The sequence below is a fragment of the Haemaphysalis longicornis genome, unplaced genomic scaffold (genome assembly GCF_048455015.1).
Source record: "Haemaphysalis longicornis isolate Haplotype H1 unplaced genomic scaffold, Haemaphysalis longicornis Haplotype H1 scaffold_4, whole genome shotgun sequence".
NCBI classification, from domain to species: Eukaryota; Metazoa; Arthropoda; class Arachnida; order Ixodida; family Ixodidae; genus Haemaphysalis; species Haemaphysalis longicornis.
This window is the reverse complement of record NW_027526361.1, coordinates 98776513-98790441: the sequence shown is the minus strand read 5'-3', so window position 1 is coordinate 98790441 and position 13929 is coordinate 98776513. Positions and strand designations below refer to the sequence as shown.

Sequence of the window (13929 nt, the reverse complement as noted above, 5' to 3'; positions counted from 1 at the left end):
ACTGACATCTGTCTGGCCTACCAGACACAGGCTCGAATCTTGCCGGCGCCTGTGTGATTTTTTGCGATTGTAAATGCTATGCGCACGGACGCGGACGTACATTTTGCAGTCCTAAGGTGCTCCACACCTAATAACGATGTCTTTTCACATTAGAACACATAATTTAGTTAATATTTACTTACGCTTCCACAGTTTTTCTTTTCGTGACTTACAGCATCAGCCAAAAGCACTTGAGTACTGCATCGGCTTTCTGCCGGCAGACGACAAGCTAATCAACTTGCCCCGTGCTTGTTGCCCCTGTTTGCCCCAGGGAAGGGGGGAGGGGGAAACTGCAGACTGGCTTTTGATATCTGGACCCTATGGGGAGTTTTGCAACTGGTGCACACTGAGTAGCCCTGGACAAGAGCAAGTGGCAGGCACAACTCATCGAAGCGGGAGCCCTCACCGAGAGCAGGCGACCGCTCCGATGCCCTGGGTGTGTCCCCTGCCTGTGAAGAGGCACTCCACGTAGCCATCCTCCTGCTGCTTCCAGAGCTTCACCGTGTTGTCCTGCGGGTTTTGAGAGCGGGTGAATACATGCACTCTGAATACACATGCTGCCTGCCTTCCTTTCACCCAAAGAGGAGGTGGCTGCTTGAGAGAAGGTGCACAGCCATTGAGAAGAAAGGGGAGACACAGCTGAGCACCAGGGGAGAAAACAGACTCCCTGGCCACTGCACACATAAAGTGGTCTCTTTTATTTGGTGGTCCTGAGAAGTCCTGAGCAGTTTCATTTATTCGTCCTTAAGGGCCAGGAGGCATTACATAAGGGGGGCGTACATCAAGGTTGTAACATCTTCGCAAAAATGTAACAAGGAATATCAAAAAAGAGGAAATAAAAAGACAGAAATCAGCACTCAAGTGATGGCGTACATCGGGTTTTCAACAACTGCGTAAAAAAGTAAAAATGATCACAAGTTAACAAGGGACAACAAAAGAGGAAATAAAAAGGAAGGAAATTAACACTCAAATGACAAGGCGTACGTCGAGGTTGTAACATATAAAAAAGCGACAATGGTCACACATAGTAACTAGAAACAACACTAGAAGGAAATAAAAGCAGGAATGAACATTCAAGTGACAACAGCAAGACTAAGAATAAATTTTACAGGAGTGTAATAACAGACAAAGAAAGAAGAGTAAAAAAGAGATACGAAGAAGGCAGGTGGGGTCTTTAGGTAGCATCGTTTGGGTTGCTGATATACGTTAGTTTTTCGCGAAATTTTGTGCGATTGCTGCACGAAGCAATGTTGTCCGGCAGCGCGTTCCAAAGCGTGACGGTGTGGGGAAAGAATGAGCTGCTCATCGCCGTCGTGTGGCCCTTTATCGCCGCCAAGGGGTGAGTGTGAGATATTCGGGACGATGTCCGAAACGGGCGTTTCAGGAGGGCGTGTCCTGACCGAGTAAAGTAAAAGGTGTGCAGGAGGCAGAGGCGAGAAATTATGCGCCGCGAAGCAAGCGGTTGAAGAGACAGAGTTTGTTTTAGGGCGGTTATGCTGGTTCGTCTTGAATATTCTGAAGCAATGAAACGAGCAGCGCGGTTTTGCACAGCTTTATGGGCAATCTAGAACTGCTCTTACAACAGAAATTCTGCAGGCAAAAAGAAATATGGAGCTGCTCTCGGGCAGTTCTGGGCAGTTCGAAATGACAAGTAGAAGAGACTAAAGATTAACAATCAGGAATGGGAGCAAGCCAAGGCAGGAGAAAAAAAAAACTGGTGTTTAGTAGGAAACAGGGAGGTCCTTGATGTTCCAGGAGCTTGTCCAATGAGCCTGACCCAACTATTCGGAACACTTGTGCCAGGAATTCTTGTCTGAGGAATTGGAAGCATGGAAACACATGGCTCAAAAAATGCATAAAAACTCTGCTCCAACAAAGTCGAGGTGACAGTGAGACTTACAATACCCCCAAAAAGAAGAAAAAGAGCGAATGTGCAAGCAGAGATTACCATCATATCTGCTAGTGCAGAGATGACGGTTCGTCAAGCCACTATTATCCTCTTTTCATTGCAATTTGCAGCATTCGCTGAGGTTCACTAGGCCAATTGCTTCTTGAATGCGATGTTACGACCAAACAGGGTAGTCAGTCAGAAAAGATAGCCAATGCTCTCAGAAACCTACAACTAGCACACTCAAAAACCAATTTGCTTCATCACTGTACATCAACACCGGCCCATATCTGGCTTCAGAAGGCAGCTTGGCAGCCACAGCTGTCCTTTATTACTCACTTGTATCCTGCGACAACAGTACGTGGGGCACCCAAGGAGATTCCTGCCAACAGTGTTTCAGGTCCCATGCAGAAACCCCAAAGCCCCCTCAAAACCCCAACTCTCCCCCGTCCCCCTGAACAGAGAGGGTTGAAGAAGGGAGGGAGAGACAGTACCTTGGAGGCGGTGGCCAGCAGGGTGCGGTCGGCCGGGAAGGTGTCCAGGGCCACCACGGTGTCCGTGTGGCCCCTGAGCAGGCGGCAGTGGAAGGTGGCCAGCTCGAAGAGGCGCACCTGGGGACTGTTGGTGCACACCGCCAGGGAGCCCTCCTTCGCACCCAGCAGCCGCACGTCCAGCACCTCGTCATTGTGGCCCACAAACTGGCCACAGGGATGGGGAGGGGAGAGGCAACGTTACAGAGAAGCAACAGATGATGTGCTCTGACTTAATTCCACTTACGTCCAAAACAAGTTCGTAATTATCTTTCTCATTGTACAATACGTCTCATTGTGCTGTTTTTCTTACATTTTTTCAGATGAATTCACAGCGGCAAAAAGAAAAAAGAAAAACTAAGGCAAAAACAAAGCCTGCTTATCACTCATACAAAGTGGCTGGTGCATGAACAATGCCCATCCTGTGGGAAGCTGGACAAAACAGTTGGCTGCGCTCTATAGCATGTTTAAATGTGGAAGCATTCATTGGCATGATTACGCACAGTTTGCTTTTTCTTTTTTCTTCTGGGCGAAGAGAAGCGCAAAATGAATGAGAAGGAGGTTGGCATGCATGCCTTTGTACATACAGACAACACCCAATTTTTCCAACCTGGTGGGAACTTGCAAGAAAATTGCCTTCAAAAACCCCTTTTTGTATTACTTATTTATTTGCTGGGGTGTACCCTCTGAAAAAGAAGATAGCCATGACAACAAGGCATAAACGAAACAGCAACAGGGCACAGGGCACATCAACATTGTTCTATATCGATGTGCACGAAAACAGTTACAAATTTTTTTTCCTGCACTCAGATGGTGTTGCTCCACATAGGCAGCGATGGGCCCATGGATCCCTTACTGGGCATCCCAGACAACGTGCTGAATGTTGGTTCTCACAACCTGTCTTTCAACAAACTTTTCCCATTAAAGTTCAGCACACATGTACAGGTTTCTTGCTCTTACGTCTTGCCAACATATAACAGTCACTTTTTCAATACTGGGAACAGGCATGGCACACTGCCGTAAATATGTACAACCAAACACACACAAACAAAGCCACCAGCACCATGACATAGGTAAGCTACTGACACAGCAACACAACTTTGCAACGCAACAGCAAAATCCCATGGGGAACCTCGTTATCGGATTGTGGCCTAGTAGCAGGGGAAGACTTTTGGTAGCCTTACTGCTGGTGGCCACTACTGGTTACTGTAAATGGTGGCCACTACTGGTTACTGCAACTGCAGGCACCAGCAACATCCCAAGCAGGCGCTGATACTGCTACCTTTCCTATGGGCACACTAGGATGGGAAGAGCATAAACTGCTCTACTTTGTCCTAGTCTTCCAGCAAGCCTATTTCACAGTTGTGGTCATGCAAGCGAGCCCTTTCTGATAGGCTTGTGCGAATATTCGGGTACTTCGAATATTCGAACGAATATTACAGTATTCGAATTTGCTTCGACTCGAATTTAAAATTTCCGATATTTCGAAGTATTCGGGATGAACGAATATCAAAACTTCGTTCATGTTTCGGTTTCGTTAGGCACGCCGCAGTGCCATCGACATCAGTCCTACATCTTGACTACATGTGGAGCCAAGACAAGCTAAGCCACATTCAAAGCGTTGTCGCCGCTTCGTCCCAGCCTTCGCGCATGTTCGGCAGGGTAGTCGAGACTCCTGTTTCCTTGTTTCAAACAATGAAATTGTTCCCACTGCAACAATGGGAAAAATTTCGGCTCTCGCGAACCGGCCTGCGCGGCCCGGCGGATGATACAAACGAGCCGGCGAGGCGCCCGACTGACGAACGAGCGAGAGACGGTGACGTACGGGCTCTTTCTCCAGGAACGGCCGAGCTGTTGTTTTCTGTTCGCGAAAACGCGCCGCGGACTCCACAGGTGCGCTGACGCCGCCGCGAAACCACCCGCACGCTGCCGGCCGGCCGCGGCAACCAGGCGGCACCTTCAGTACCGAAGTGGTGCGGGGCGCTCGAGCCACCGCTTCTAACCACTACTTAAGATACCGCTCAAAGCACACACGAAGTTTCTTGTGCGGTAAACGAGCTAACAATGTGGGCGAAAATGGTGCTATAAAAAATCATCCGCACAGCGAGTGAAAGCGCCTATGAAATATCTGCCGGGGTGCTAAGCCTAAACGTCTCCTGTGGAGCCAGCCAGCTGTCTCGAGCGCTTCGAAACTGCCGCCCTGAGGTGCACGCCTTCCCATTTGCGCCAGGCTCCTCCCACTGCCACGCGCGTCATTTTCTGACAGAGGCACAGGCGACCGCGAGCGCGGAATCGCCGAGGCGGGCGTTAAAATCGCGCGCGCAACGCTGATGCGCATGAATCACATGCAAAAACGCTCCTGAAGTGAGCTTGGGCACCGCGAGTGAATAGACGAAAGTCCAGAAATTACCGCTCGGTGACATGGAGGTTAAGAACAAGCAGAAAAACGTCACGGATTTCTCCATGCGAAAATAAGAAAAGAATTAAACGAAAACTTTTTTCAGTGCTCAATTGCTTGGTCTGTGTTGGTTCATACGAATTTCGGATGATACGAATATTTTTCGCGGTCCCGCGATATTCGTATCATCGAGATTTTACTGTAGAACTTTTTTACCGGAATGTCTCAGTGACACCTGACAGCTATTCGAATTCGCTTCGAAAGTATTCGACCCCTAGGACTATTCGCTTCGAATTCGCTTCGAACTAAAATATAACTATTCGCACAAGCCTACTTTCTGAACACAAGCTTGTGCATTCACCCCATACCTGTCGTTGTACTTCCAAGCTGTCCAGTGAGCGCAGTGTGATGTTGTGGTCGTAGGTGACGACAGCTAGGGCCTTGCGTTTGGGACAGAGTAGGAGTCGTGTGATGGCTTCCTCCTCAGACGGTCCCTTGTCCTGTTCGTGCACGCACGTGCCCGTGCTCAAGTTCCACGTGCGCAGAAGACCTGCAAAGAAGCGACAAGGCAGCACACACACTGAGCACTGAGACAAGGTGCACCACAATAGCGGCACAAATGCTGCTGTACTGTGCATGAACTGATGTTGCCGAAGCAAGCTTGCCGTCCGCCCCGCCAGCCAACCCTTGTTCCTCCTTTGACTGGCCAAACATGACTTGGAACTTGCCAAAACACCTTGCCTTTATGCAACTTTTCTTTCATTTCCACAGACTGTCTACCCCTCAGCTTTCTGAAAACAGACAACATGAGCAAGATTCTAAAGGAAGTTCCTCAAGGTTTGCACCCATAGGCCATAAGAAATCTAAGATGAAAACAATGAAAAAAGGCTTAAAGGAACAGCCGTGCTAGCTTGATGTCAGTCTGTGTACTTGTTACTTTATAGTTGCACTGTCATTTTGCGAGATAAGCAGTCGCTACGGCAATGGACAACAAAGGCACAGGTGGTACAGCAAGAGTGATAACTCTGCTTGGCAAAATGTCAGCGCTGACATTTGTAGGACCGTCCCCGTGGCAAAGACCAGAAAAAGGACAGGTGCGAGGTTACACGACTCTCTTCCTCTTTTCAATGGTGCTGAAACATCCTGGCGTGACCCCAACTGCAAGCAAAGCTGCAGAACGCAGTGCCAATAAAGGTTGCGCACCAGTGATAAATGCTGGCAAAGACAGGGAGTGCATTTGTAAAGAATGATCATGATCCTGCTGCTTCCAGCTGAATTCTGCTAGGACGTAAGGCGAAAGTCAAGAAGTAACGTGAGCATGCCAAGCAGGGGGATACCCAATAAGGGCATCTGCACTTTTGGAAGAGACGTACTGCATGGAATCCTTTTCTGCTGCTCCCCCAAAAATATACAGCGCTTCACATCATCTGTCGACAAAGTGCCTAACCTGAAACTCCTCCACAGATCAGCTTCACCCACAGTCGCAAATTGCGTTACCTTTGCACTCCGGCCGCTGTCGCCTCAGTAATAGCAAGACTCTCATATCAAGCATGCCGCGTTGCAAGGCCGAAAATTTTTGCCAGGCCATACCGACGTCTCAGCCAGCAACCTCCAAATCTTTTTATCTATTTGTGATCTCACAAGACTAGAAAGCTCCCCACCACTCTCTCTTTCCTAGCTGCGGATTGCCACAAGCAATTTAGCCTCTGTAGCTCAGCCAAAGCCAAATGCCACTGTAAAGAACTAAAATCCTTCCCACTTTCACCTCAACTGGGAATGCATTCCTATACTTCCCAACTCCAAATCTCCTCCCTCAACAACTGAAAACCTTCTTCTCCCCGTTGCCCTCAGTCAGTCCTACGTGACTCTGGGCTTCCTGGGTAACCTCCAACCACTAGCACCAGCCCTAGCTTACCACAACCACAAAATATGCCTACCTACCCCCACAACAGCTTAGATCCCTTTGACAGCTGACAAACATCTGGCAACATGACATCCCTCTACTCTCTAACATTTAGTTGCTCTGCTCAGTTCAGCTGTTCTCCAACAAGCAGCAAGTTAGGGGCTTACTTCTACATACACACCCACATGCACAAAAAAAGCATTAAAAGCTGTGACAATTCTGAAAACTCTAGAGTTCGAGTACATGGCCTGATGTTCACACTGTTAAAACCCCCAAAGCATGAAAACTCTGCGGGTACTTGGGCACGCGGAGAAGAAAAAATGGAACAGTGGCATCCAGGCATTCGAACTTCTACTGCGCAGGTGTCGATTCTTCTCTGCCCTCAACAAACATGATCTTTCCATGGGAAAAGCAGTGTGACAAGTGTGCAACTGAGGGCCCGAAAAAAGGTTACCTTTTTCTCCAGCCGTGATGAATTTGACAGGCGAAGAGTCGGGAAGAACAATTAGCGACTCTATTGACTGAAAAGAATAAGAGAAACGGAAAAGTATTTACACAGTGGGAAATGTTGAAATCATACGACACCAGAGCAACGTGGAAGAAAATGGGATTATGCTGCAACATCGCATTCTCCTCACCTCGTAAACGGGTATGGTCTTGAGCGAAGCCAGTGTGCCGGTGTCCCACAGGATTACTACTTTGTCTCTGCTCGAACTGCAAGCAGTACAGGAACAAGCAAACAATCTAGGTACCAGGCAACGGTTCCACCCAACAAGCGAAATGCGACAAGATTCAAGCAGATGAGGACAACAGGAAATCAATGTCGTCAATATCAGCGCTCTTGAAATGCTTCCCACTTTTAAACGACGAGAAGGGAAATTTCTTATGGAATACATTTCCTGCAATGCACCGTCCTTAAATTGGTGATTGGGTGCTGTACGCGAGGAAGCAGAGGAGGGAATAAACCATGAGAAAAAAGTCCATTTCAAAATAATAAATTCACTCCTATCAGCTGTGTTCCAGAACGTGTGGGATTTCTAATTCGCCACACTTTAAAAACCAGTAAGTCAAGTCCAATGACTACTTGTCAGGAGATAAATGTGGAAAGGTATGGTTCCCTCCACGCCACATCACATGCTAGTGAATACCAATCAAGGTGGGAGCCCAATGTGTTGTAGATTCATGGCGAACAACCGGTGCACAGCCGAATGAAAGCATGAGGATAGAGAAGCAGCACTGTTCCATTCCTCTCTTTCCTTTGTGTTCTGTCTGTTCATGCAATGGCTGTTCATGATGAACACATCTCAGCAACATCTCATACAGCCATTTCAGCATAACACAGTCACTGCAAACTAAGCTGCAGTTTTCTGTTTTTTCTTTCAGAAGCTAGCGAGATTGCACTGAAGAGGCTTTGCAAGAATGTTGATCGATTTGTCTTGTGTGGTAAACAGTACTGATATAAACAAAATCAGTTCAGTTCAGTTCAGTTCATTTATTTGGACAAACTATGTCTCGGGAAGAGAGGCAAAAGGCAGATTAACTCTGCCTGACGGCGGCCATCAACCCCGTACATGCGACATTGCACCTAGTTCTGCAATTAGGCAGAACTAGTATGTAATTTGTCTTTTAAGAAGCATGACGATCGGTCTCGTTTGAGGCACCTACTGTCAAACACTGCAAAACTAACATTACTTCCCAAAATTTCCAAACTCAGATCCCCCCCACCCATGCCCCACAGAGCCTTTTTCCAAACCCAAACATCTTTTATGTTTGGTACTGACACTGCTGCACGGCCATATCCAACGCCGCCTGTATAACATGGCCTGTTACACCAGCTGAAAATGGCGTAACAGCCCCTTTCCTGTTCTCTCTCTTCCCCCCTCGCTAGCCTTTCTGCATGTTCCCGGCTTGGACAATGCCTACCAGGCAGCTCTGCTTTATGTCAACTTCACAAAACAATTTACCGGGCTTGTCAAAGTTCCTTCAATAAACGAGTTTATGCAGCCAATTCTCATTTTGGTGCTCCAATGCCTCCACGCTTAGGCCCTGTAACCAATCAGCATGAGGTGCTTCGCTGTTGCCCTGTGCGCACGAGATACGCTGGCTACAGCTAAGTTTTGTGCATTGCGGGAGAGTTCCAGGTGTGGTGGTGAAGCCAGTTCATCAGAAGCTTTCTTGTTACGACAAGCCAGAGCCTGACTGCCGCACGGGTGACTCACTACCGTGACTCACAGGCCGCTCGGGGCCTGTGAGTCATGGTTGAAGCCGTTGCGAGAACAGGCATGAACTGGCACCAGCAAAGGTGTGTTTTAACAAGCCTTTTGCAAATGGCGGCCGTCCGGTAGACTCGCACCTTCCCGCTCCCTCTGTCTGGCACAGTGTGCACCGGCTTCTGAGGAATGCATCACTAGACCGGAGGAAGGTGTTTTGGGTATTTGTACCTTTGGTGTCGTGCACAACACGCTGAATGCCTGCTGATGGTTGGCAATTCTGTGTATTTATGCTCGCCTTCATACAAGCCGGGGTAGTGCACGCTTGAACTCCGCCAAAGAACTTAACTCTGCCCATTCGAGTTGTCATGTTTTAAAGGTCAACTGCACTCAAATTTCACCTCGGCCAAATTTACCTTGAAAGTACAGTACGTACCGCCAAACTAACTGCGACATGACTGGTAGCTCCATGAAATGTGTTGTTTTAAACGGGTCGTGACGAGAAAATGCATTTGTCCTTGCTTAATTTTGTCCACTTGGACGACCTTGTAAGAACATAAATCCCAAGTATTATCACAATTCACTGCTTCCGGAATTTAGGAGACACCTTTGAAATTCTCGTTTTGAGGCACATAGCAAGCGACCCTACACACATCGTCAGTCGGCAGCGCGACTAGCAGTGACGTCACACTGACAACATTCGAGAGTTAAACGCTCTTTCTGTATATTGTTCAGTACAACTGCAAACCCGATATCTTAAAAATAATGCATCCTTTATTCGTTGCCACAAACAGTTTTTTATTGACGTGACCGGTGTCGCGACCGCTTCAGTTGTCTGGCAACCATTGTAGCAGAACTCAGACGTACTGTTTGTATGGTTTGTTGCCAGTTTCCCTGTTGAACTTCCCATTGTTTCGGCAAATTCTCTTTGGACTCTCACCTTTTTTGTATCAAATGGCACAAAACCATTGAAGCAAAAAAAAAAAAAAAAAAACCGCCTCGCCCATCTTCCCACGAGGGGAACCCTGTGTAGATGCAACGCATCGTGGGGTTCACTTGGTGTTTCCGTTGGATTGATTCTGAAATCGCGTGAAACGTGTCGGGAACGCGTATGATTATTATGTTTTATGATTGTTATGTTTTATTGGCCAATCTTGGTCAATCTCTCTAAGTGGTATTCTTGGGGCTTCGCTTTCGCAACGACCTTTACTCCATCATTGTTGCTGTAAATGGGAGCTTCTTTTCTTTTATTGCAAGTGTTAATCATTGCCCCATCATGCGTTGTATCAGTAGCATCTTGACGTAGTTTGAATGAGTCAAGGATATAAGGTGCGTTCGTAGCATTGAATCAAATGCTACGAACAGTCTCGGTTTTGTGGCGCAGTGGGAAGAGCACCATGTACCTCGTGTTCCGCCCACAGGGTCGTGGGATCGAAACCGGGCGCCGCTAACTATTATTTTTTTTTTATAGTGTAGGGGGAGGTGCGGACAATGCCGTATGGAGGGACAAGGCGAGTGAATGAGTTGCAGTCGCATCTAAAAAGCGCCTCGTGTGTGACTTGAATTTGCGGCCACCGGGCCAGCCCAAAGTTACGGACAACCTGCATTGAAGGGCAGACACTTTACCCACTACACAATTGACGTGAGAAGCACGTGCGGCAAAAAGCTGCTTCGTATTTGTAACCCAGCACTCTGGTGTATTTTCATAAATTCTAATCAACCCAGAGCTTTAACTGCCAACTTACTGTTAAACGCTTCTTCAGTAGGCCAGAAGGGAGCATATCCAATCAACTAAGCAAAGCTAACAGCATTGTTTATTGGAGTAAACAGGAAAACAATCGAACAGCGTGATGGTGGGACTCGGTGACTCAGCGCTGTATCACTGCTTCTCGCTAGTTATTATTGCGCTTGATGAATAAATGATTGGTTGGTTTTAAGTTCCCACTACTGAAAGCCTCTTCAATAAATGTGCTTATGTAGTAAATTCTCACTTTAAGCTTTCGGTCATTTATGTCGTCAGGACAGAAGTTTCACGTTAGCGCAACTCACATTACAAGCTACGTGAGACAGACGTTGGAAAGCTTGTGCAAGAATACCAGCTATCAGAAAATGACAGTTTAGACTCGTGCAAAACAGCGTAAACAGTTTACAAATAGCCAGTTTTCTTTAAATGTGATTACTTCTGCCTGTGCCACTGACCCGCATTGTTGAATGAAAGTTCGACCATGTTGATCAGTCATATCAGAGATCAGACATCAGTTCAGGTGCAGAGTGAGTTTCATCATGGCGCCGATGTTGTAGCTTTATCTGCCCCCTTTGCAAGCCCGCTCTATGCCAACATGTTGTGTGGACAAGGGGGAACTATGATTGACTTCTAACCAAAACGTCACTTCACCGAGTTGAGGAGGAAAGCCTTGGTGAAACCGTAACTGCATTTTTTCCCCCTATTTGTCAATATCGAGCAACAAAACAGGCGTGCATCATTTGTTTATCAAGGTTTTACCGTTATAAGTACCCACACAACACAGTTCTTTTGAAAATCTCTTCACGACCCCTTTGAAATAGCTCCGTCACAGGTGACGCTGCACCTGCTGGCGGAACGCGCAAACAGCCATGAAGCGGAAGTGACATTGCAGCCAGCCGGGTGCTTTGCCCGCCGGCCAGCAAGGAGAACCGGTTGAGATCCGTTGGGTGTGCTTCTCCTAAGGTTGCTGTGAGTGCGAAGCACTGCGCAGGTTTGCTACGACCAACCAGCCGCGTGCGACCTCTAGCTTGCCGGCTGAAACGTCCCTTCAGCCTGGCCATAATGGCCGTGGTCTTCTCAATTTCAGTTTAAAAATCTTGGATTTTTTATGGTCATTTGCACCATGGATACACGTATTTCAACTGTCATATTTTGTATCTTGCCGTCTTTTTAGACAGACTACACAGAAATAACAGTTTTAACAAGTTGAAATTTTGAGTGCAGTTGGCCTTTAAAGGGACACTGAAGTGAGTTTGTCAAGCTCCAGTTTTTGCTTGCACTGCGTAGACTGGCTCAAATTAGCACACTTTTCATCGTTTATCCGGTTGACAAATCGGTAATTATTTCACAAAGCGCGAAAGAATAAAAACTACCATGCGCGGTTTGCGGCGGCCGCACCAACTAAGGCTGTGACGTTGGGAGGAGGGGGCACCGTGATTGGACGATGCCCAAGGTTAGCAATCAAACAAGTTTCGGTTTCGGTTCTGTAAAACAGAACCAATGGCGTTGTTGGATGGGCATTCTCAATATCTCAGTAATCATCGTACCGCGCTTCTGCCGTATTGTGGGCTGTAAAATGCATAACATAAGCCTCTCAGGACGGCCTGGAATCGTAGCATTCACTAGCCGAGGCCTACGCAGTGCATGAACGCCCTCCGCGTCCCCGCAGACGCTTAAATGCATGCACTTTCCCCCCATATTTGGAGCTTGCCTCACTCATGCCTGTATCGTAAAAAGCGTGTTCGCACCAGGCCAAGGGTCTGTTGATTCTGGCCTGTGCCCACTGCCCGCAAGCAGTCGGTGCTTATGGCAACAGCACGCCAACGAGAACTCGCTAGCGCGCCAGTGCCAGCCTGCGCGCGTTCTGTGAACTAGTTCGTGGAGCAATGAACGTTGCGGCCCAAAAAAAGGTGAACTCAGTATAGAAAACATCGGCGGAAAACGAAAAAGTTAACTTACAAAAAAAAAGCACGTACCCGCGGAGATTCGAACTTTTGACTTGCAAAACAAAAATCCTAGCGCCTAAGACCACTCGGCCACGAGCCAGCTCACCCGGGGTTGGATATATAAGGTATATAATGTATAACCAGTTTACACTTTTATTTAGTTTTAGCATTCCAAGCAGCTTAGGCGTTTCCACAATATCTCACGTCTAGCAATTGCATTTCTTAGACGGAAAAGCGTTCGCAGATGCGTAGTCGTGCTGCTGGCTGCTGTGCTTGTTCGTCCAGCGCAAAAAAGTGCTTCCCGCTCCCTAGTTTTACGCTGTACGGTACAAATGTCAGTTGATTTTATTTCCTTAGCACCTATATTGGCTTCGCTGACTCTTCTCCCGCCTTCAAGAGGCCTTATATTTTCCTACTGGCGTACCAGTCAGCGAAGCATCGCATGTGCGCTTGTGCAGCGCTTGTGTGAAGCGACCTTGACTTGGAGCTAGATACAGTGTACAAGCTAACCAAGTAAAGAAAGGCACATTCTTCCATTCACAAACGTGTCCTGGCTTCGTTTCAACTGAGCGAACGAATTGCGACTACTCGTCGGCGGCCGGCGGACGAAACGCTGGGCCGGGGAGCCGTGCAGTAGCGCAGCCAATTGCGAGCTCGGCTCCTTCCGACGTCACACGAAAACGCCATAGAAAATGGGCGAGCGTAAAGAGAGGAGGACAGCATTTTCGAATTAATTTTTCTACTAAATAAAATCGCGTAAACGCGCCCAGAGTGGTAGAAACATGGCCTGGGGACTCCGGACTATAATTTGCGCTAGTAATCCCGCAATGTTTACGTATCACTTCAGTGTCCCTTTAAGCCCGCCAGTGTGCTGTTACCTGTACCATCACTTTTCTCTACTTTCCAGTTAATTTTGGCTTTGGCTCTTCGCCATCGGAACGGAGGCAACCCTCCTGCAAGCCACTCGCCAACCACGCTATCTCAACATGCGGAGGGCCATACTCAAATGCCAGTGTGCTACTACCGCCGCTGCGGACCCCAGGCTAGTGACGACAACCAGGAACATGACGCCATAGTAAGCTGTTGTTTCACGTACAAGTGCCGCCAAAAGTAATTGGAGCACGGGAGCTGCGGCCGAACCGCATAGGAGCGCCGTGCAGCTGTTCCGGCGGTAAACTAAAGGAGCAGAACACACATGCGCGCCTGGCGACGCCGATAGCTCATCTAAACTTCTGAACCCACGAATTCTTTTAACTCGGTTTTGAGCGTTG

General features: G+C 47.8%; 1 protein-coding gene across 1 annotated transcript in view; it reads right to left on the bottom strand.

The window, feature by feature from the left end:
- LOC144179145 (transducin beta-like protein 3) overlaps window positions 1-13929 on the bottom strand; it is a 51558-nt gene that overhangs the window by 23762 nt on the left and 13867 nt on the right. The window contains exons 7-11 of the mRNA XM_077707383.1: window positions 7397-7472; window positions 7213-7279; window positions 5224-5405; window positions 2422-2625; window positions 446-549 (exon numbers count right to left, since the gene is read on the bottom strand). Of these exons, the coding sequence (XP_077563509.1) occupies window positions 446-549; window positions 2422-2625; window positions 5224-5405; window positions 7213-7279; window positions 7397-7472 (633 nt within the window). The remainder of the gene's footprint in view (window positions 1-445; window positions 550-2421; window positions 2626-5223; window positions 5406-7212; window positions 7280-7396; window positions 7473-13929) is intronic.